The sequence below is a fragment of the Alternaria triticimaculans genome (assembly GCF_023758025.1).
Source record: "Alternaria triticimaculans strain BMP 0046 chromosome Unknown scaffold_1, whole genome shotgun sequence".
NCBI lineage: Eukaryota > Fungi > Ascomycota > Dothideomycetes > Pleosporales > Pleosporaceae > Alternaria > Alternaria triticimaculans.
In genome coordinates this window covers 78,332-100,213 of record NW_026055958.1, presented here as the reverse complement: position 1 = coordinate 100,213, position 21,882 = coordinate 78,332, and the positions used below count along the sequence as shown (strand labels likewise).

At 53.7% G+C, this 21,882-nt stretch overlaps 10 protein-coding genes across 10 annotated transcripts; 6 read left to right on the top strand and 4 right to left on the bottom strand.

Annotated features, from left to right (window-relative positions):
- Positions 1 to 27: 27 nt before the first annotated feature.
- J4E78_000021 (uncharacterized protein) lies at positions 28 to 549 on the top strand (the record flags this gene model as incomplete). Its single annotated transcript, XM_049360687.1, is given in 2 exon segments — positions 28 to 34; positions 53 to 549. 2 exon segments carry the CDS (start codon positions 28 to 30, stop codon positions 547 to 549), a joined length of 504 nt encoding a protein of 167 aa, XP_049225970.1.
- Positions 550 to 866: 317 nt separating this feature from the next.
- TXNL4A (Thioredoxin-like 4A) lies at positions 867 to 1,490 on the top strand (the record flags this gene model as incomplete). The annotated part of the gene is made up of 3 exons (XM_049360686.1): positions 867 to 923; positions 1,007 to 1,144; positions 1,254 to 1,490. The coding sequence occupies 3 exons, from the start codon at positions 867 to 869 to the stop codon at positions 1,488 to 1,490; spliced, it is 432 nt and encodes a 143-aa protein (XP_049225969.1).
- Positions 1,491 to 1,917: 427 nt separating this feature from the next.
- On the bottom strand, positions 1,918 to 4,309 carry J4E78_000019 (uncharacterized protein; the record flags this gene model as incomplete). Its single annotated transcript, XM_049360685.1, has 6 exons — positions 1,918 to 2,919; positions 2,966 to 3,607; positions 3,653 to 4,002; positions 4,050 to 4,137; positions 4,189 to 4,226; positions 4,279 to 4,309. The coding sequence occupies 6 exons, from the start codon at positions 4,307 to 4,309 to the stop codon at positions 1,918 to 1,920; spliced, it is 2,151 nt and encodes a 716-aa protein (XP_049225968.1).
- A 363-nt stretch (positions 4,310 to 4,672) lies between these two features.
- On the top strand, positions 4,673 to 7,186 carry J4E78_000018 (uncharacterized protein; the record flags this gene model as incomplete). Its single annotated transcript, XM_049360684.1, has 2 exons — positions 4,673 to 5,922; positions 5,974 to 7,186. 2 exons carry the CDS (start codon positions 4,673 to 4,675, stop codon positions 7,184 to 7,186), a joined length of 2,463 nt encoding a protein of 820 aa, XP_049225967.1.
- A 2,213-nt stretch (positions 7,187 to 9,399) lies between these two features.
- On the top strand, positions 9,400 to 10,413 carry J4E78_000017 (uncharacterized protein; the record flags this gene model as incomplete). The annotated part of the gene is made up of 2 exons (XM_049360683.1): positions 9,400 to 9,429; positions 9,475 to 10,413. The coding sequence occupies 2 exons, from the start codon at positions 9,400 to 9,402 to the stop codon at positions 10,411 to 10,413; spliced, it is 969 nt and encodes a 322-aa protein (XP_049225966.1).
- An 861-nt stretch (positions 10,414 to 11,274) lies between these two features.
- On the top strand, positions 11,275 to 12,311 carry J4E78_000016 (uncharacterized protein; the record flags this gene model as incomplete). Its single annotated transcript, XM_049360682.1, has 2 exons — positions 11,275 to 12,160; positions 12,217 to 12,311. 2 exons carry the CDS (start codon positions 11,275 to 11,277, stop codon positions 12,309 to 12,311), a joined length of 981 nt encoding a protein of 326 aa, XP_049225965.1.
- A 2,677-nt stretch (positions 12,312 to 14,988) lies between these two features.
- Positions 14,989 to 16,413, top strand: CEL1_1 (Esterase/lipase/thioesterase; the record flags this gene model as incomplete). Its single annotated transcript, XM_049360681.1, has 2 exons — positions 14,989 to 15,286; positions 15,341 to 16,413. The coding sequence occupies 2 exons, from the start codon at positions 14,989 to 14,991 to the stop codon at positions 16,411 to 16,413; spliced, it is 1,371 nt and encodes a 456-aa protein (XP_049225964.1).
- Positions 16,414 to 16,626: 213 nt separating this feature from the next.
- On the bottom strand, positions 16,627 to 17,147 carry J4E78_000014 (uncharacterized protein; the record flags this gene model as incomplete). The annotated part of the gene is made up of 2 exons (XM_049360680.1): positions 16,627 to 17,046; positions 17,103 to 17,147. 2 exons carry the CDS (start codon positions 17,145 to 17,147, stop codon positions 16,627 to 16,629), a joined length of 465 nt encoding a protein of 154 aa, XP_049225963.1.
- A 1,981-nt stretch (positions 17,148 to 19,128) lies between these two features.
- Positions 19,129 to 19,651, bottom strand: J4E78_000013 (uncharacterized protein; the record flags this gene model as incomplete). The annotated part of the gene is made up of 2 exons (XM_049360679.1): positions 19,129 to 19,216; positions 19,386 to 19,651. The coding sequence occupies 2 exons, from the start codon at positions 19,649 to 19,651 to the stop codon at positions 19,129 to 19,131; spliced, it is 354 nt and encodes a 117-aa protein (XP_049225962.1).
- Positions 19,652 to 20,081: 430 nt separating this feature from the next.
- On the bottom strand, positions 20,082 to 21,737 carry J4E78_000012 (uncharacterized protein; the record flags this gene model as incomplete). The annotated part of the gene is made up of 2 exons (XM_049360678.1): positions 20,082 to 21,471; positions 21,529 to 21,737. 2 exons carry the CDS (start codon positions 21,735 to 21,737, stop codon positions 20,082 to 20,084), a joined length of 1,599 nt encoding a protein of 532 aa, XP_049225961.1.
- Between the last annotated feature and the right edge of the window lie 145 nt (positions 21,738 to 21,882).

Here is a 21,882-nt window from a genome sequence, read left to right as displayed (position 1 = left end):
GCTTACTTCCTTCCCGTCAACAGCAGCATGGCGGGTCTCTCCATCACATCAGCACTCCTTTCCCCTATCAACAAGCTCCGCGGGAAATCGAATCCATACCAGACAAAATACACCGCTCCAAAAACCCCGGCCCCAAACAGTGAATTCCTAGCCGAAGCCCGTCAAGCAGCTGGCCGTGACCCCGTGACCGGAAACCAACAGCGCGCAAACGAACCCACGAGCAGCGACCTCCTAGCCGAAGCGCGCGAGGCAGCCGGTCGCAACCCCGTGACCGGCCGCCCACAGCCCGCTGTCACAGGCAAGAAAGCGAAGAAGCAGAAATTGTCGTTGGAACAACAGCAACAGGCGGCTGAAGAACAGAAAGCCGCGTTCCTGGCTTGGGCGGCAAGACATCCACAGGAGGGCGGGCGGCCGTACGAGAGCTACGAGGCTTTTGTGCAGGAGATGGTGGCGAAGCGGACGGGGAGTTTGGAGCAGCGGACGGGTGCGGGATATTATGCGCCGGAGAGGAGTGTGGGGGAGTATTATTCGGGTGGGGTGAGGGATTAGGGTGGTGGTGCGAGATTGGGTTTGTTTTGTTTGTACTGATGATGAGTTATGGCATGTGGTTTCCTTGTTCTAGCGAATGATTTGTGGTTGTTCATGGAAAGAGCTTTTTGGGAAGGTGCAGGTGGGGATGTCTGCAGCTGAGAGCAAACGAGGTTTGGAAGGTGCAAACGGAGGTTGATGGGGCATGTGATGGGGTCTATCAGATCGTGCTTTCCTCAGCCTTTCTCTCACCTGTTTCGCACAAGGCCTGTTCAAGACCTTTCTCATTCTGCCCTTTATACATCTCCGAGAATCACAGTCAATTAAATCTCACCACCATGGGTTCGGTAATGCTGCAGCACCTGCCCTCAGCATGGCACGTTGATCAAGCCATCGTACGTTTCCTACACTCATCAACTCCACCAGACCCATTATGCCAGATACGACCCTCCACTACACCCAAACTGACACCCACCAGCTCAGCGAAGAAGCCCGCATAGTCTGCCTCCGTTTCGGCGCCGACTACACACCCGAATGCATGGAGATGGACGAGATGCTATACAAGATTGTGGACGCAGTCAAAGACTGGGTTGTCATCTATGTAGTCGACAATAAGGTACTTTCCTTCCCTCCTTCCTTCCCTCCTTCCCTCCTTTCCTCTACCCTCTCACCTTCCCTACCTGCCCTGTCATCTCCAAACCAAGCTAACACGCCCACCCCACCAGCAAGTCCCCGACTTCAACGCCATGTACGAAATCTACGATCCCTGCACCGTCATGTTCTTCTGGCGAAACAAGCATATGCAGGTTGACTTTGGCACGGGCAATAATAACAAGATCAACTTTCCGATTGGGACGAAGCAGGAGCTGATTGATATATTGGAGGCTGTGTATAGGGGTGCGAGTAAAGGGAAGGGGCTTGTTGTTAGTCCGAGGGACTACTCGACTAAATGGGCGTACTAGTCGGAGGGGAATGAGAGATGGGAGGAGATGAGAGCGAGGAGTGTGGCCCTGAGCTGTCCGATACCGAGGAAGAAGGGAAGTCGGGTACGTAGGTTGAAATGATGTGGCACGTTCTAATCAGCCAGGAAAGACAGCAAGGCTGAAGTGATGATATGATGTATAATCTTTGTAAATTTGTTTCTTATGTTTTATTGTAGAGGCAACCAGCCTTACGTCTATTCCCCAACGGCAAAATCCCAAATACTTGTCTCTAGCTGTACACCTTGGGCAATCGCCAGGTGAGATTCTCAGACGCCATCCAACGCCATGCCATGCAAGTTAGCTCGCAAATATTGCAAATGAAGCAAAATCACTCCTCGCTGTGAACAAAGCAGAACAACGCCAGAAAGGTATGCAGCGCCCTGGCAGGAAATGTTAACGAGCCTCACTAATGCTTTGAAGAAAATAGATGCAACTTCTTCTTCTTCTTCTCTTTGCCTTCTTTCTCTTCTTTGCCGGGCTTCGTGGTACTGCTCTGCGACGGCGAAGGACTGTGTTTTTGCGGGTTGGAATTGAGGTTGATGGCACCCATGGCTGCTGTTGGGGGTTTCGGGCCAGCGACTCTGGGTCCGGACGGCAAGCCCCCGGCCATGGGAGGCTTTGTACCAGCAGGCGGTGGTGCTGGCTTCGGAGGTTCAGGCTTCTCGAACAGATGTGCTGGGGCTATAGGCTGCGGTTGATCGATGGGTAAGCGCAGACTGCGGCGGTTTTGACTGAGATCGCCGACTTGGCGGAGGAAGAGCTGCGGCTTCATCATGTGGGAGGTGACAAGGAAAACGTCTCTCGAGGTCTTGTTCGAAACATCGTAGCAAGCGCGGGCCTCGGAGTAGGTTGCACCACCGGCGACAAATACAATCACGCGTTGACGGGGCTCCGCACTCGCAAGCCGCGATTTGGCCCACGTCGGTTTCGCGGAGCGGAGGGAGGCGGGTGCAGTATTTTCCTGTGCCATGCTGGCGACATCATCGGGTGACATCTTAGTGAATGGAAAGACGTCCTGGGGTAAGCTGCCGCGGATGTGCTCCTCTAGCATGTCCTGGAGCGCCGGGTTGAATCTCGATAGACCGTAGTCCTCAGTATTTGGAGGTGGAGCTGCTTTCGGTGGGAAGAGTGGTGGCTGTGCATCTCTCTTCTCTTTTAGTTGTCTGGCGACTCGCGCGCCAAGGAGGTCAAGGTTACGGATAACGTCGCCGTCGGGAGGAGGCAGTTGTGCGTGGAAGAGGAGCTTCTGGAGGTCGGCTGGTAGTATTCCGTTCTTAAAGATTACGTAGAGCGCGATAAGGCGTAGCCGGTCAGCTGGCGTGATCTCTTCGTCGTCCAATGTGCGCACAATCTGGTCAGTCATGTTCTTGGGCTTACGGTAGTCTTCGTCAAGACCGGTAGCAAGGCACTGAAGAAGTTAGCGACAGTCGTGACCTAGCCTCACTAGAACTCACCTGTTCCACTGAAGCCAGATCCGGGAGCTTGTGCTTCTGGAAGATCTCCATGCACTTCTGCGCCATGGTGAGATGTAGCGAGTAAGCTTCCTTCATCTCTTGGAACTGGGGCAAACCAGCGATCATATCCTTGATTGCGTTCAGTCCGTTCATGCCAGCAGCGTTTTGGGCGTCTTGGTTTGTGAAATGGGGGTTGTCGGCGATGAACTTTTGGAAGTCGCTGATCAGCTTGTCGAGAGTGTCCTTCATGTGCCGATGGCGGTTTTCAACCCATATCTTGTCCTTGTCGGATATCTCCATGTCTTTCTCCTCCGCCTCGGGGTCCTCTTCGTTGACAATGGTGCGGTAGGTCACCTTGTCGCTGTCTTGTATAGGCAACAGATCCATGGCCATTGCTTGGTATGTGAACTCGTGGAGGAAGGGTGCCATGAGGTCCATGGATCGATCGGTGATGTAGAGGGCACCGCGGGGTCGGTTCGATTGCGGGGGGAAGTCTTGGTTGAACTGCGCGTACATGTCGAGCTTGTCTTGGACGAAGCGGGCTAGGTGTGAGCACAAGACGCTGGCCTCGTGGGTTGGAGCTCGCGGTCGGTAGTATCGGATGATGGGGTATTCGCCGAGTGCGACGCAGATTCCGGTGATCTAGGGTTGTCAGCAGAAGCTTGCCAGGAGAGGTATACTACCCACTCTTTCGGCGATATCCTCCATGTGGCGTACTACGAGGTTGTTGCACTCGGGGTGGTAGAGGATGGGGAAGCTCCATGGGTCTTTGAAGGTGACGAGGTGCGACTCCTGGGGGTGGAAGTCGAGGTGCACTGTGCGGAAGCTCCGAATCTGCTCGCGCGCCATCTGCGACCGGTCTATGCGCTCCTTGAGGTGTGGTGGGAGCAGCGTTGTCCATATCAGAAAGAAGCCGCGGTATCTGCGCTGGTCGAACTCGGCCATCATGCAGTCGACAATGTGTGGCTTGGGCGTGATGATGTACACGGCGTCCATGTCGCGGATCGTCTGCCGCCGGTCCTCGATGCGCTCGATGTCTGCGAGGTTAGGATCTGGCGTCTTGGGAGCGTGCGGAGTCGCGTACTTGTGATGTTGAGGTTGAGGATGTCATCTTCCTTGACCACGTTGTTGATGAGCTTCTGGCTGTCCTCGTCCACAATGAGTATCTTCCACTGCGCGGTAGCCGTTAGCGTAGTGCGGGCGCACTGGGGGGAGCTTCATACGTCGCCGCGCGTGGTCTGCTTGATCGAGTTGAGAATGACTATGTGGCCTATCAGCACGTGTTCCTCAGGAGTTCCGTGGTGTCAATTTACGGTCGCGCTGGATATCGATCATGGAAGCCATGTTGGCGGGGTATCGCAGCGAATGCCGCTGGGAAAAGGCGACGCGGTGGAAGCGGTAGCGGTAACGTGATGCGGAGACGAGTTTGTGTGCGGGCCAGCTCTGTCGGGGCGAGGCACACGTGGTGCTGGGCTGTCGCGGCGGTGGTGAGGAAGGCGCGTCTCAGCTAGAGTTGCGTCGCGAGCTGCGGCGGGCAGGCGCCGCCGGAGGTCCCTACTGAACTACGGTGGTAGATGCTTGGCAACTTTTTATTCGGCATTACGTCGTCGACTTGAACATTCCTGTCGTCCTTCGTTTGTACAGGCGCCTGGCGCTTTGGATTCTGTCTTTTCTTCCTTCTTCTCCCGCATGATACCCACCATTGGCATGCCTCTGCTGCCGGCGCGACGGAGTTCGCTATGTCTCATCTGCTCTTTCGCCGCCCGCTCTCGATCGCGAACCCAAACCCTCTTGCCCCGAATCCAAGCCGCACATCGTTCCGCCCCAGCCAAGCCCTCGAAGACCACGCATTTCAATCCTCTCCAGCAGGGTAAACTTTCAAAAGGGGGCGATTCCAGATCTTCCAAGTCGTCAATACCCATAGGCATAGTCCGCGACAAACTAGACACCCTGCACAAGGAGTTCGCCACGCCAGAATTTCTCGACAGACTCCAAATAAGCCGCGAAGACTTCGACAAGGAATGGACTACCTTCGAGCGGTCCATCACCCTATGGATCAAGCAGGCCCCGCGTGAGTTGGTCACGTTGGTGCAGGAGGCCCAGCGGAGAAAGAATACCCTGGAGAAGAGGCTACGATATCTGTTCTATGCGCAAGCATGTGGCGGCCGCTTCACGACGGCCGAGGCGGAGAACCAGAAGGAGGTGGCAGACCTGCGCTACCCAGCCGAATGGTATCCAGCGACACGAGAGATTACGCGCACAGTACACATGCACGTTGGGCCGACCAACTCTGGCAAGACGTACCACGCCCTGAAGCGTCTGGAGGAAGTCAACTCGGGCATCTATCTTGGTCCGCTGCGCCTCCTCGCCCATGAGGTCTACACGCGCCTGAATGCAAAGGGCAAGCCCTGCGCTCTGGTTACGGGTGAAGAGCAGCGCTTGCCTGAGGACACACACGCCAACATGTATAGTTGTACTGTGGAAATGGCCCCGCTCAACACTAGATTTGATGTGGCTGTCATCGACGAGATACAGATGATCAACCACCAGGAACGGGGCTGGGCATGGACACAGGCTTTCATGGGTCTACAGGCCAAAGAAATCCATCTCTGCGGAGAAGCACGCACAGTACCACTGATGCGCGAGCTTTGCGCTCTTGTTGGCGATAAAGTGCACGTACACGAGTACGAGCGTCTGACGCCACTCCAGATTCAGCCGAAGAGTTTGGGAGGAAACCTCACACTTCTTGAGAAAGGTGATTGCATTGTTGCTTTCACCGTCCTGGGTATACATGCGCTGCGACGCGAGGTGGAGAAAAAGACAGGGAAGAAGTGCGCTATCGTATACGGAGGCTTGCCACCTGAGACAAGAGCTCAACAAGCCCGCTTATTCAACGACCCAGACAATGACTACGACTACCTCGTGGCGAGTGATGCCATCGGCATGGGTCTCAACCTGTAAGCAGTGTGTTATGTTGACTTTCAATACCCGGATGCTAACCAATGTAGTGCTATCAAGCGTGTCATTTTCGAATCTACTATCAAGAGTAACGGCCTGAACTACGTGCCCCTGCAGATCTCCGAGATCAAACAAATCGCCGGCCGTGCCGGGCGCTACAAAACCGCTCAGCAAGCAGTCACTACAGACTCCGAACAGGCTTCGATTGTTGACGGCGCCGCTGACCCCGCCATCGGCCTAGACGACAAGCAACCCGATACTGTCGAGGTAAAGAGACCTGAAGAGAAGACTATAGGATGGGTCACTACACTTGACCAAGTCGACCACGCGGCCTTGAAATTGGGCATGAAGCGTGAGCCCGAACATATCAGCACAGCCGGCCTCTTCCCGCCGTCGCTTATCGTTGAGCGGTTTGCCAACTACTTCCCCCCGGGAACACCTTTCGGATACATTATGCTACGTCTACATGAGATCTCTGAGTTACACCCTCGATTCCATCTCTGTGCACTAAAAGATCAGCTGGCGATTGCTGACGCCATTCACATGGTCAAGAATCTCAGCATTCAAGACCGAATCATGTTATGTGCCGCACCCATCAACATGCGCCAACCGTCCCAGAAAGCGTTTCTGCGCCACCTCGCTGAATGCATTGCTGAAGGCAAGTCGGGTAGCCTATTGGATCTTGACACTCTGCCACTCAGCGTCATGGACCGGCCCTCGTCTGCTGAACGCAAGTATCTCCACGATCTAGAGGAACTACACAAGATGCTGGTATGCTACCTGTGGCTGAGTTACCGATTCCCCAACGTCTTCACCACCAGAGCCCTAGCCAACCACACAAAGAAACTGGTTGAGGATCAGATCGAGAAAACGCTAAACGACTTCTCTTTCATTGAGCAAGCGAGAAAGCGGATGAAGACTACTAGAAAACAAGCAAGAAGATCGATGGTATCAGAGCCTGAGGAAACCGGTGAAGTCGACGGCCCCCAGGTTGCGGCTTTGAAGCACCACATCTCTGCACCGCCGGGCATGCCAGAGGAAGCGAAGGATATTCTCACCGATCCGCGATTGGCTTCCGACGAGCCCGCAACCACCGACGATGTAAACGAATACCCTGATGATCTACCAGTCACCAAGCTGGATTCGCTTGCAGCCGAACACCAGAAGCGAACTGCGAAGCTTTCAGACGAAGTCAACGACCTCCTCAAAAGCCGAGCACAGTATGCGGCCGACTCTAGCGAAGCCGTACGTTCCGTGAACTAGACGAGCTTTGTACGAATGCATGTATCAAGGATTGTAAATTTGGGGTAGAGTTGTATATATTCTCCTACATACGGGATGTCCATTGTAAATATAGCAGCCAAGACCATGATATAGGTCGGCTTGCAGAATTACGACGAGACGTTGAAAAGTTAGACATGTACTATACCAACGAATCGAGGCCCGCTTCGTTGGACGGGCGGCCGACAGCACGCAGAAGGCCGACTCTTATGATTTGTACTCCAAATGCCGAGTGTGAACTATTACCCGTGATGCTTCTTGAGTTACAACATATATCCTCACACCTACCCTGAAATACAGAACAGGAAAAGCAACGCCTCCTATCCACAAACATCTATGAACTACCACCAACCCACTCAGCCCCTCCATTCGCCGCAATCACACTCCCAGTAACCCACCTACTCTTCTCACTAACCAGAAACTGCACAACATCCGCCACATCCTCCGCCTGCCCCATCCTGCCTCCCTCGACAACCTTGACTTTGGGCAACCGCTGCTCCTTCAACGCCTGCACAGCTTCTGCAGGAAAGGCGCGCAGTCCAGGTGTGTCTGTCAGCCCCACCGACACGGCATTTACCGTTGTGCCTGGAAAGCTGTGTGGCAACTCAATGGCCCACGAGCGTACGAGCGACTCCATGGCTGCACGCGTTGCGTTAAATAAACCGGATCCGGGTGATGGGTCCCGCACGCGGTCGGAAGATATGACTACGACGCGGCTATGTGGTGTGAAGAGACTTTGTTGAACAAGTTTTTCCATGAGCACGATCGGCCAGTGCAAATTCCCCATCAAAGAATCGCTGATATCGTCTTCGCTTGCGCTGCCCAGTCTAGGTCGCGCGTTGTGTGACGCATTGAAAACAAGTATGCTTAGTTTCTGACCCTGGAAATGGGTGGCTAGGGCTGTGAGGAGAGTGTCGACAGATAATAGAGATGTGATGTCTGCGGCTACGCCTTGCATAGCTGGGGCTTTGCTTTCGGTGGCGGCGTAGAGGTCGCGGACAGTGCTTGTGAGAGTATCGAAGATATGGGCGGATTGAGGGGATGAATAGGTTCCTAAGATGGAACAGCCGCGGGTTGCGAGGGAGAGGGATATAGCGCGGCCTATGCCTTTTGATGCTCCGCTTGGGGTTTGTTAGAATTTGGGGGTGTGGGTGGTTGGGGGGGTTTGGTGGAGGGCAGGCTGATATAGGAAGCTGATAGAATGCGTGATGCAACATGGGTTCATCATGAAATAGAATAAAGTGCCAACTAATTTGATCCCCTTGAAATGGTATTGGCGGCATCGTTGAAGAAGGTGAAGCCTTACGTGACAATGGCAACTTTGCCCTTGAGATCCTGCTCCTGTAGCGCTGGCGCTGGAGGTTGGTAGTCTGCCATGTTGGGGCTGATCGACAAAATTTGTGTATATATAACGGTCAGTGTTGAGTACAGACCTGAAAGGGATTCAATTTATAGTGCATTCCACGGTTGACAGTATGCAATGTTGTGTGACATGTACGTGCTGGAGAAATGTGAGGACTGAATGTTAAGCTACGTCATCGTACCAAGGTAGAAGCTAGCTGGAGGAAATCGCTGCAACGAGCCCTACGAAGAAGCCCACTCTCTGTAGTCGTATCAGGAGTACGTTGCACGTCTCTGTGTGCTTCACTACTGTACTAATAATCTAAAGTTGGAATTCAAATTCGGCTGGTTCGTCATCTTGTCTCTTAAGTGACTGACTAGGGTGAACTCATGGGGTTGAAGGTCCTAAAGCCATCTTTAAGGAACTCGGAATGTATAGTTGATGGCGGCATACACGTGAGCTTGCTAGAGGTTGGAACTTAGTGACGAGGGCGAAGTATGTACATAGGGCTGGGATAGTAAGCGTGGAAGGCGCGCCGCGTGATGTTGTCGCGGATGCGTCATAGCTGGCGCAAGACTCGGCGAGACTCGAAATAGTAGGCGCAACACCAACAATTAAACCTAAAGGAGATATGGAATGTTAACGCAAATGCAACGAGTCCATTGTGAATGAAGTCTGCGCGAATCATGGTACAAAGTATATCCATGGATGAAGGGATTGCACGACCACGACTCGCATGTACTGAAAGGGGCGCTAAATCTCCCGGGCCTTCCGCAGTGCTTGCGCCTTGCAACAACGAACATCGTCACCCAAACTCTTTCACTCCCATCGTCATCTCCCTATAATAGCCACGATGAATATCCTCGATATCCCACGTCCCACGGTAAGTGAATCTAAACCTTAAAATGGACAGGACTGACCCGCGCAGACGTTCCTCCAGAAGATGTCTCTTCGGACGGGGGCCGAGATCATCACTTACCTCCAAGTCATAAACAAGGCGTCGGGAGTCTACGGCCTCCTTGCGCTTCTTACCGGCGCGAAGATTGATGGCTTCCAGCTGTCCATGTACCTCTACTCGACCGCCGCACTCCTCGCTACCACATTCCTGTACAAGCACATCCGGTTACAAAGTCCCTTTGAGTCGGTATTGCTGGCGCACCTGTATGCGCTCGACTCGGTCATCAACGCGTTATACACGGCCTTCTTCGGCATCGCGTGGTTCTACACGCTCGCCGCACACCCAGACGAGAATGCCGGACTATCGCCGGGCATGAAGGACAACGCGGGTTTCACCAGCCCCAAGCACAACGTCACACAGGTCGATATCATCGCGGAGCCCACCGACGGCCTGAAATCTGGTCAGAACGCCGTAGCAGTCGGACAAGGCGGAGATGCTGGCGCGGGGCTAGGCAACGCCGTCTTCCAAAGCGGAAGCATTATGAGCATCTCGCTGATCTCTGGCTTCTGGGCTCTTCGCGTCTACTTCGTCTTCATTATGCTTGCTTTCGCGCGCCAGTGCCTCCGCCAACACATCGCCGCAAACGCCTCCTCCGCCGCATGGTACAACTCGAACAACATGCAGACGTCCGCAAACGACCTCGCTGAGAACCCGTTCGCAGAAGGCAAAGAAGAGGGAAACGGTTGGAAGGGACAACTCGGACGCGTCATGCTCAGCGGTGCGCCCAAGTACTGGCTCGGTGCTGATGCCGGCGAGGGCGAGGACTGGATGCGCAGTCTGGGTGGCAAATTCAAGAAGACTGCACAGCTAGACCAGCCTGTTGGTTTCAACGAGCGCGAGCGGAGGCGGAGAGCTGGAACTGGCCCGCCAGTACCTCAGCTTAAGCTGAACCCTGAGCTTCCCAAGTAGACGGCGTCTGAGGCGCATTCTTGGCCCACCAGGCTTTGTGGACGAGGGGAGGGGATGATTTATGACAGAGCCAGAAGTTGTAATGACATGACCCAGGGTTGCGCATTCTCGAACTAGAAGCGCACGTGTACCATATACATCTATCATTTTGGCGTACATCAGACGGGCGGAGTCGCACGATAGCGAAGCACGTCAGATATACCACTATTTTCCGCGTAGCATAGCGTTTACTATTCGCAAATTAATTTCTTCACCACAACGAAGCACAACAATAGCATTCTCTCGCCCGACGTGCTCCTAAGCTCTGACTCATCTGGCCCCAAATCTTACGCGTTCCAAGATTGTAAGGCAGGCGTGGCGGCGCAGTCAGGGCGCTTAGCAGCGTCCACCGGGTCACCCCACCACACACGTTGCACCTAGCCCCACTTGGGTTAGCCCAAGCACATCAGGTGAATGACGGCTGTCTCACCTACACCGCCGGATACGTCTGCTGGACCCTGACAACGGCAAAGTGGTAGGCATGTGCCTGGACTCGAGGTGCCATGTGCGTTGCGTGCCACTGTCAGGCCCCGTTAGAAACCGCGGCTGGATGACATGTCGTGCATTGGCGGCCGGAGGCCAGGCGCATTGATAAGGGGATGCAGTGGCCGCGCGCGAGACGGCGTCGAGCTTGCAACGGCTATGTCGGTACCTTTCTTGATGTGTTGTTGACTAGTCCTTGTTATTAAATTTATACGCTGGCAGTGTTGACTTATAGCGTCTGTTGCCCCTTTGTGGTACTCTTATATTGGTCTCAGCCTCAGAATTCGAGAGCCTCATAACGACCACACGGGTAGTGAAGGAATAGATCAAAACGCAAGCATGAACATCTTTCGTCGATCTATGAGCTTCGGCTCCTCACACTCATCACGTCCTTCCACCGTCGACTCGGCATCCGATACCGCAAGCTCTCGAACGAGCATAGATTCTACCTTTGAAGAGTACGAGATTACAGACTCCCTGGCTACAATCAAACCCTCACTACCGTCACCGAAAGCTCCAGTACTTACTCTCCCACTCGAGCTGATCCAACAAGTCAACACCTATCTCGACACTGCCTCCGCAGCAGCCTTCTGCCTATCCGGGCGATACATCTACTACGCTCTCGGCACCGAAATTCTGTCTCGCCATGTCAAGGGAAGCAAAAACCGATTTGAGAAGAGGAAGATTATCGAGGCTGTAGTAGAGCGCGCCTTTCCCGGTCATTGGTTCTGCGGCTGGTGTGACAAATTCCACGCCTGGACCGCAGAAGACGGGCCAAAGAACCAGCAATATTCGAGAAAGAGAAGAGATTGTGCCGACTACAACAGCTACTTGGACGCTGGAGACGGTTATAAACTACGCTTTCATCACGTTCGACTTGCCATCAACCGCGCGTCACGGGGAGACGAACACGGCATTCCACTATCTGCGTTTACCCATGAGAAGAAAGACATGGCGCGCATCTCCAGAACGCCCGTTCCGACTAAACTCACCGTGTCCGCTAGGATAGTCAACGGTCGATTCTTGTTGCACAGTTCTTATGCCATTGTCCTGCCCGCCTTTACGACGCGTAATCGCAACCTTTTAAAGTCGCTCTGGCCTCTCCTCCCACACATTGTCACAGGCCACCGCGATACACCAAACGGCCACACAGGTATCATGGCCGCCATCGACAACGTCATCCGCCGAGGTTGGAAGTACCAGTTCACGCAGAACTGCTCCACTTGTGCGACGGATTGGAGCGTGACAAGCCAAGACTTCTCGCATGCTACAGGCGGACAGGTCAGGTTGGTGGTGCAGAGTTGGCGGGACCTGGGTACGGGAAGGACGCCGTTCGAGACGGGATGGAGGGCACATGGCGTAGGAAGCTGTGCTGAGGGTAGTGGGGCCAACACTTGTCTCGTGAGACTTACAAGCCGACCTGCGGGATCTGTCAGACGTGCGTTTGAGGCTGCGGAGGTGGAAGATGGGTCGAAAGAGGCTACTCACCCTGGGGTTGTGGCGGCTAGCAGCGCACCCAAATCGCGCATCTATCGGTCCTTCATGAGGAGGAATACTTCTGAAGAAGGACCCGATGAGATCAGACGGTCCAGTGCAAGACCGAGGTATTGGCGGACGAGAGAAGAGAACGAAGCAGTGGCTCGGAAGTATGCTGAAGACACACGAGATCATGCGAGAGATGTTGCTGAAGAGTTGATTCGGCTAGATGCTCGTCATGGGCATGGACTTTTCTAGACGTTCTTCTGGTTTTCTAAGCTTCTTTAGCTTTCTTTGAGTACCTGCAGCCACCTTTCATTGTAGGAGCCTACCGGGTACACAGCGTAGGTTTAGATATAGACATTTCGGAGTTGGGCAATATACCACATTCCAGGCGATATGCCTACATCATGGAAGAATCTTGACTAGAAGTAAACCTGAACAGAAATAGGCTTGTAAAGACGGAGAATAGTTCAAAGTGATGACCTAGCATCAGGTACCTAGGTACCTAGACTTCGCCCGGGCGATGTCTCGAGGTGCGGGGGGATACGCTAGCCTTCTTGAGGTCTAGGCCTTTGGACCCTTCCTGCCCACTTTGGGGGGTGTCCAACCTCCAAACACCATCGCAACCCATCTCCCTACTTACTAGATAGATGCTTCTCACTTGCGATACATGTCGAAATACGTTACGTAGGTGAAAACATACGAATTGCCCAAGTCTTTGAACTTCCTAAAGATTCTGAAGTGTACCCAGGTATGTGACCAATCTATGCTTCCGGAGCTACGTATCTCACTCTCGGTTTCAAGCAGAGTGATACAAACTCGGTACTAGCAAATAATGTCCACTGAACTGCGCGTTCGATGCCCCTGGGCCGTGTTGTGAGGTCACGCTGTCACGATGATTGCGGCTCAATGTGTTATACCCGGTCGCAGTATATGACAGCGCACCTGATTCGCTAAGCCCTGGAAAACTGCCGCCCACCTGGGTCGCAACCACCGAGAACCTGTGATCGTCGAATACTGGTGCGGAGTTCATATCGAGTGGCCGGAACGTATATTGCACGTTGCTGGAAGATTAGGCTGAACCTCGGACGTCATGCACAACAAACCAGCTGGGAAAACAGCATCTGCATCTTTGGCCGTGCAACGCTACTTGGAGACTTTCCATAACCCACAATTCAAACGACGGGTTGATGGTCTGTCACAAGCTTTGCTTGCCAACGACCCAGCAGGCGGACAAATTCATGGCGAACCTTGGGATGTTCCGTTCTTGGCGAGCGGGCACCCCTGACCTCAATCTATTCTGCACTAGCAGTTCGACCGAGAAATCCGGTCGATGCCACTCTGCTAAGGCTCAGGGCAACTTGATTAAGCTCTGGAATCCATAGCCAATTGTGGATGAGGGTCTCGTCCCGTCTGCTCCGGAAGCTTCGTTTTGCTTGCAGGGTTCGGCGCTTCAACTCGGTACCTGCATTCCACCACGAAAGGACACCTGATGAAACTGCCTCAATGTTTCTCATGCATTTCAACACGGGGAAATACTGGCCAGTCTCTGTCGATACCATTCGTACACCGGCATGTCAAGCAGCGCCAGTCATGGTTGTTTACTACAACAATGAGACTCGAGCAACAGAAGGAGGGGCTCAATGCAACTTACCTGACTGTATCCTTGTGCCGCTTCCAGCGAAGTACGTATCTCAGTCTTCTTTCTTCTTATTGGATTTCACGCCCAAACCGTTACCCGGGAAAAGATCTGAGCCTCATGACCTCTGCTACAGATTAAGTGTGCCCCCCAGTCCGGAAAATTTTTCTAGAAAAGTCTCTCGTATATGCCCATGGATCATGGAAAAAGCAATCTATTCCTACCGGGTTTTGAGCTCACCGGGTGGAATTGCACAAAACAACGCGATATGGTCCTGAGCTGTACCCAAGGAAAAACACACACTGGAGTATACATCGTCGCGTATCTTTTTACTGTGAAAGCCAGCATGATGTATTCTCCTGGGTGGTGTGTGCACATGCGGTCACTCGTGACCCAGCCACAATACTGTATGCAAATATCAAGGACACAGCTACGAGTGCTGATCCACAGCTTCGCCTTCTCACATACGAGGCTGACCCATCACTGTCGAATGAGACGGAAGGCTAAGACTTGGCCACCAGTGAAGCCGACGGTTGATAGTACGTCTCCATATGCTTCTCCATTCGTCACTCCCTACACTATCTCTTTAAGGCAAAGATCCCGGGCGTGGTGGCGCACAGATCTCCGCAATACCCCAGACTACCCCACGATGCGGCGCAACGGGGCATACCTCATCTATCCTTCATTACTCTGGCACTCCTAGCGTTCTTTTGCGCTCCCGATGTTCCGTTCCTCTTACAGCATTGGTGAGAACATCACAGAGGGACGTCAAGGGTGTAGATCTCCTGCACCTTGCAATAATCAACAGTCATATGGGTACTTCTGCAGAGTACTTTGATTAGTAGCCATGAGCTCAAGAATGTTGTATAAGAAGGTCAGCCCATTGCTCCAATGCTTTCGACATCCAACAACATATCTTCACTCAAGAAGCCAAAATGTACAGGACACTCGCCCTCACCTCGCTCTCGCTCTTCGGAGCCGCCCGCGCTCAGCAGGCTGGCACATCGACAGCAGAGACACACCCCAAGTTGACATGGCAGACTTGCACTGGTACTGGTGGAAACAGCTGCACCACCAAGCAGGGTTCCATTACGCTCGATGCCAACTGGCGCTGGTCTCATGTCACCAGTGGATACACCAATTGCTACGACGGCAACTCTTGGAACACGACCGCTTGCCCTGACGGCAGCACTTGCACCAAGAACTGCGCTATCGACGGTGCTGACTACTCTGGTACGTTAACATGTCCACGACACAACATGTGAAGCCCTTAGCTAACGATCTTAGGCACCTACGGTATCAAGACCAGCAGCAACTCTTTGAGCCTCCAGTTCGTCACCAAGGGTTCTTACGCTGCAAACATTGGTTCTCGCACCTACCTCATGGAGAGCGACACCAAGTACCAGATGTTCAACCTCATCGGCAAGGAGTTCACCTTCGATGTCGATGTCTCCAAGCTACCCTGCGGTCTGAACGGAGCTCTCTACTTCGTCGAGATGGCCGCCGACGGTGGCATCAACAAGGGCAACAACAAGGCCGGTGCCAAGTACGGAACCGGATACTGCGACTCGCAGTGCCCCCACGACATCAAGTTCATCAACGGTGTAGCCAACGTTGAGGGCTGGAACCCGTCCGACGCCGACCCCAACGCCGGCTCCGGCAAGATCGGTGCCTGCTGCCCCGAGATGGACATCTGGGAGGCCAACTCCATCTCCACTGCCTACACTCCCCATCCCTGCAAGGGCACTGGTCTCCAGGAGTGCACCGACGAAGTCAGCTGCGGTGACGGCGACAACCGCTACGGCGGACTTTGCGACAAGGACGGTTGCGACTTCAACAGCTACCGCATGGGTGTCAAGGACTTCTACGGCCCCGGTATGACTCTCGACACCACCAAGAAGATGACCGTCGTCACCCAGTTCATCGGCTCCGGCTCCAGCCTCTCTGACATCAAGCGCTTCTACATCCAGGGCGGAAAGGTCTTCAAGAACTCCGACTCCGCCATCGAAGGCGTCTCCGGTAACTCCATCACCGAGTCCTTCTGTGAGGCGCAGAAGACCACTTTCGGTGACACAAACTCCTTCAAGACCCTCGGTGGCCTCAACGGCATGGGTGCTTCGCTTGCTCGCGGACACGTCCTCGTCATGTCCCTCTGGGACGACCATGCGGTCAACATGCTCTGGCTCGACTCTACTTACCCCACCGATGCTAGCCCTGACAAGCTTGGTGCCGCCCGTGGTACCTGCGCTACTGACTCTGGCAAGCCTGAGGATGTTGAGGCTAACTCGCCCGGCGCCACTGTTGTCTTCTCCAACATCAAGTTCGGTCCCATTGGCTCTACTTTCGCCCAGCCCGCATAAGCGCTCGATGGGGTTGTTGGATGAGATGCTGGAAAGGGACTGGAGCTCGGTACTGTAAGAGCTCGTGGAATCCTTCCGGCTGTTCTCTCGCTTGGCTTCGCAATTGTATATACTTGTGGTGGATCTAGAAGTGTGCATATAGAGACAAATTGACTGCATTCGTTATATTGAACGTGCCCACTGTGAGATTCGTGTGTGCAGCTCTATGACTTCCTATTGTTCGTTTGCCAAAGCCCTCACTCGCTTTTTGTAGCTCTCAAAGCCCCTGTTGCAATCCTTGATCTCGTCAAGTAAGCCTTTGACCTCGCGGTTGCGTTGGTTCACCGCACGCTGAAGCTTCGCATTCTCTGCTCTCAGCCTAGTAACCTCGTCGTTGACTGGGGTGATCTGAAATTCCATATCTTCAATGCTTTCTTTAAGGCTCTCTTTCTCTCGTCGCAGTATATGCATCTCCTCGCCCATCGTCTTGAGTGTAGCAGCATGGTCGGCGCTCCGATGCTCTGCTGCCTGTCGAAGTTGGGTGATAGCTTGTTCATGAGTACGAGTGCGCTCAGCAAGCTCGTTCCGGAGGTGGTCGTTATCGTGTTGAAGCCGCTCGTAGCCCTGAGCGAAGGCATTCAGACTGGCAAGATCCTACGTTCCTAAATTAGCATGACAAATTCATACACGTATGGATACTCGGTACGTACAGGTATTGAGCGGTTCTGCGCACTTTCGTCGCGCGAATCGTGCATTGCCTCTTCGCGTTTGAGTGCCATGTTGTTGATGACTGATTAAGGATTTCGGCGGTATCATTCAGTGACAAGAAGAGATTGGTGGACTGAGCCTCACCAGATAGTGTTGTTGATGAAATGTGATTGAGCCGAATAAGATAACGAAGAGGTGAACGCTCACATGAGCGGTGAAAGTGAGGGCATCGCTAAATTTCCGCGCACCTTTGCAGCTCACACCAGTCAAAAATGATCCAGTCAGCACTGTGATGTATGACGGTAGAAGCCACGAGTCGATGGCTGATAACTATTTGCTCTACAGTCTAGGGATACCAATTTGAGTACCGACCCCTCGTAAGCATTCTGTACTGATCCTCCACATCGCGCCCTTGTTTCCATTGTTCCCGCTCCCGTCCGACTAACGCAGACAAACCCATATTCGTCGCCTGATATGTCTCGGCGAACAATGGAAAGTCGTTGCACGTAACAATTTCGATACATTCTTGAGCACCAATAACAGCATGCTTTTTCGACCTTAACACCCTGTTCACCCGAATGTTCCCCGAGATGGTGTCTTCGGTGTAATGTCGCTCGTTCTGTTCGAACTTCGGGTGAAGCATGGGTAGCGTGACGGTGACGTCGAGATTGGGACGAGTACTAAGTTGTGTGAGAAGAGGGTCAAGGGTCGAGCGCTCGTTGACTACGACCCAGAATTGCGGCTCATTATGATCGAGCCACAAGTCCAGCTTCTTGAGTGCTTCGAAACGACTGAGAATGGAGCCCAAATCTTGCCAAAGACGTGCTGGCTGCGTTGCTGGACCTATGTCTGAGGATGTAGGATAGTTGCCTGAGAGCCCCTCCGCTGAATGGAAGAAAGCTAACGGAAGCTTGAGCGTGATACTCAGACGACTAATATTCGATACTGGCATGTTCGCGAATTCGGAAGCGACTGGCATGGTTACCTCCGAAGCTCTTGCCCAGTAATCGATGAGGTCCAGGTCGGAGACATGGATAGTCGAAGTACGAGCAAGGAGATCGTACACTTCATTACGACTAGTGGCGTGAGCGCTTGACACCAAGCCTCCAAATGTACTCACACGCCCTTGAAAATGTCCAAAAGATCGGGAATGTCCGTACATTCAGTCAACAAGAAGTGTGATAACGAGGTGTGTTCCTCGCACGACCAGTGAAGACCCCAGGTTGACTGTAGACGACGGGCGTACACAGACGTGGGCACGCGAACTTGCCAAGTCTCGTCGGTGTATTCAATGTCGTAACTAGATACATCGCCACGGAAAGGGGCACCGTCCTGAATACAGGCCGATGCAAGAAGCGTGCCATTACGGAGGCGTACGTGGACGTCGTTAGGCAGTAGGTATGAGTAAATCTGAAGCCGGAGTTCTGTAGGTAGGCGTAACAATGCGCTTTGGCTTTGCGGCATCCTGGCGGGAGAGATCTGAGTAGTGAGTCTGGCGTAATGGAGGACGGTAGTGATGGCTTGTAGGTGCGAAGATTGTGAGGTGCCCTCCTGTGAGCTGCGGCACAGCGATGGCTAACCCGAAGCAGCTAGTGTTGGCCTGGGGGAAGGAAGGAGTGCCCCAGGGCATTTCTCAATCCCCAAGGTAGACAGGTTCTTGAAAGAACAGCCTCACGTATTGGCCGAAGTGAAAATGATTCATGTGCGCGGACCTCAGCAGACTCTGAGATTTGACAAGCATCGTCTACCACCTACACATAGCCACAGGCTGCGCAAGATCGTCAGCATCACACCACATCCCCGCAGACATAGCATTCACAAACATCCATAACAAAAAAATACAATTGCCTACCCTCGGCTACTCAGCCATCATCGCATAGTCTATCGAGCGTCTAGCCCATCCAGATCCAAGCTCACAAAAGAAAAAGGTCGCATCCTCGTCCCCACTAGCATATATACAGTTTCCGTGGTGTTGCTGTAAGACTTCCGCCCAGGTCTAGGGTCTTCTTGACTTGCTGAAGGTGTCGTCTACTCCTTCTTGACGGTGTCTGGGTCTGCGAGGATACCCTCGGCTTCGAGTCTTCGTCGCGCCTCCTCTAGGGCCCAGGTTTGGATGCTGGTGAACTGTTAGCTTCTGTGCTCTCGATCCGTCGCCGCTGTGCTCCTCCCGTCGCTCCTTAGGGCTCAATCCTAATGCTCTCTTATGACTCCCCCTCCCGAGCCACCTCTCTACCCATCCCGCACCACCCCCGTCCATCTCCCTCCTACACAAAATTTGCACATACCTAGTATCCGGCTTGAAAGCATAAGCCACAACACCAAACGCACACGCTCCTCCAAAGCCCCAGTACATAGCGTTCTCCCACCCCTCCTTCTCATACTGCTCGCCGGGCTTGACGCCAAAGAGCCATCCGGATGGGGGATCGTAGCTGGGTCCGTGACCCGATCGCTTCGTTTGTGACTGTGAGAAGGCTCGGCGGGGAGCAGCTGTGCGAGCCGAAGCGGTGAGGGCGGTGCGCGAGGCGCTGGTCGCGGCGCGGACGGAGTTCATGGTGGGTTGCAGGCTCGCGGATCGAAGGCTGAGGTAGACGTAGAGTGGGATGGTTTGGTCCCGGCGTAGGGGCAGCGGGTTGTGATGGGGGCTGATAGGTGCTGGTTGTGTCGACGTCAAAGGTGAGGTTCCGCGTTCCCTGCGATTGCTTGGCGTGGCGGCGGCTAGTGGCGCCGGAGCGAAGGAGCAATGGGACGTCGAACTGCTCACAGGGCTCACAAAGATTGTTGTCAAAATTATAATTGCAACAAAAAGACCAAGTTTCGTCTGAGGAGTGTATAATTACTGTATATGTAAAAGTGTAGTATTTCCCTCAATGACGAATATGTAGTGTACCATCAGTACCTAGGTAACTGATCTGTGGTATAAGAGCCCGTAACGCCGATGCTATGCAGTTAAACCATTTGAACGCAGAATAACCAAAGCATGCCTAGGCATAAGCAGCTGTGCGCTTCTCCTCCTCAGGATCTTCCATCTCATCATTCGGCTGATGGAAAGACATCCTCGCCATGCTCTGAGACGCCTCATCGACCTGTTTCTCCGTTCTGCCCGCGTCAACAGCCTCCTTCTGTCGTTGCTCCTCGTCTGCAGCTCCCTTCTCCTTGCGCTTCTTCTCCACTGCCTCGAGCTCTGCTAGCCTTGCAGCAGTCCTCTCGGCCTCTTCCTTCTCGCGCTTCTCGCGATCCGCCTTCTCAAGTGCTTCGAACTCGTCGTCAATCTCGCCCTCATCAAGAGGCTGGTCGGTCTCATTGATGATGTTCGTGATTTCTTCCGTGGTCGCCATCTGTTCGTTGACGGCATCGACAACACCCTGAACGCCTTCTGCGCCGCCAACCTTCTCATTGAGACCTTTGAGGGCCGCTGCACCAGCTCGCATGGCCTCCACGATCTCGACCTGATCAGCGGCTTGTTGTAGATCGGTGTAGACTTGCTCGAGCTGGAGGGCGACATCGGAACGTTGAGCGAGAGCGTTTTCGGCGAGCTTCTTGGATCGCAGTGCAGCTTTGGCGCGGACCATCTGCTTCGCAACTACTGCTTCCCGTGCTGCCGCATCGGCCAAGGCAATCTTCTCCATCAGTGGCGGTATCTGCGCGTTGATATTCGCTAGTGTGTCGCGAAGATTGGCAATAGCAGCGTCTTCTTCCGTGACAGGCAGGGGCACAGCCTCATGCTCTGGCTTGAACTTGATTGTCTGATCGTTGTGGGATATCGCTTGCTTGTCTCGTGCGAGGAAGACGAGGAGTATATCGAGGTCGTTCGTCGTGAGTGGTGCAGTCGGATTTAGTATAGTCGAGAAACGTTTCAAGAAGTCTGTCTTCGATAGTACCCGATCAGCCGTGGATACGTGCTCATTCATCTTCTTGAGTATCTCGTCCGCAGCAACTTCGACATTCTTGACAACGACAAAGTTCCCCACCTCCATCTTGGCCGGCGCGCGTACCTGCCCCAGTACCCCAACCTGCCGCAAGCTCCACTGAAGCACCTGCCACGGCGAAGGTATCCACGATGTCTTGTATATGCTCTCTTTTGACGACATGAAGTCCTTCAGAGGTACCATCTCCTTCTTTTGCACTGCCTCATGGAATACGGCCGGTAGACAGGTGGGCTTGCCATACTGCGGGTGTTGTAGGGCTCGCGCGAGCTCCTCGGCGGCTCGTATGTTCAGAAGATCGTGGGTGGTGCCCTGCCTCGGGATGACGCCCGCCCGCGAGGCGTCGACGAGAGCTTTCGTCCATGCGGCGATGTTCGCATGGTAGCCTTCGGGGTTTATCTCGAGCTGTTGCCGAAAGTCTGCATAGAGCGATGCAAGGCGATGCTGGCTGTGCTAGTCAGCAATGCAGCCCTGGAGGGTGTCGCCGATATATGGGTGGACTCACTTCTTGAAGGCATCTTCATGTTGCAGGACGAAATCTAGCAGTTCACTCATGTCGCGCTCTGGGTCGGGTACCCACTGCGGCCTGTTGTGCTGGGAACGGAAGAGCGAGCGCTTCCGCTTATGACGACTAAGCGTGGGGTCGCTGCTAAAGATGGAGACGTGGGGGCCGCCGCTGGGGACCAGGTCGCGCGAGGGCTTGCGTTTTAGCATGTGCGCAGTCAAAAACAGCCAAGGGAGCAATACGATGACATTAGACGGTATCGATTAGGGTCTAGTGCAGGGCCAGATTCTATACAATAGTCGACTATCGAGCCGTGCGGGCGCGTGCAGGCTTGCTCACGCGACGCGTTGTTTC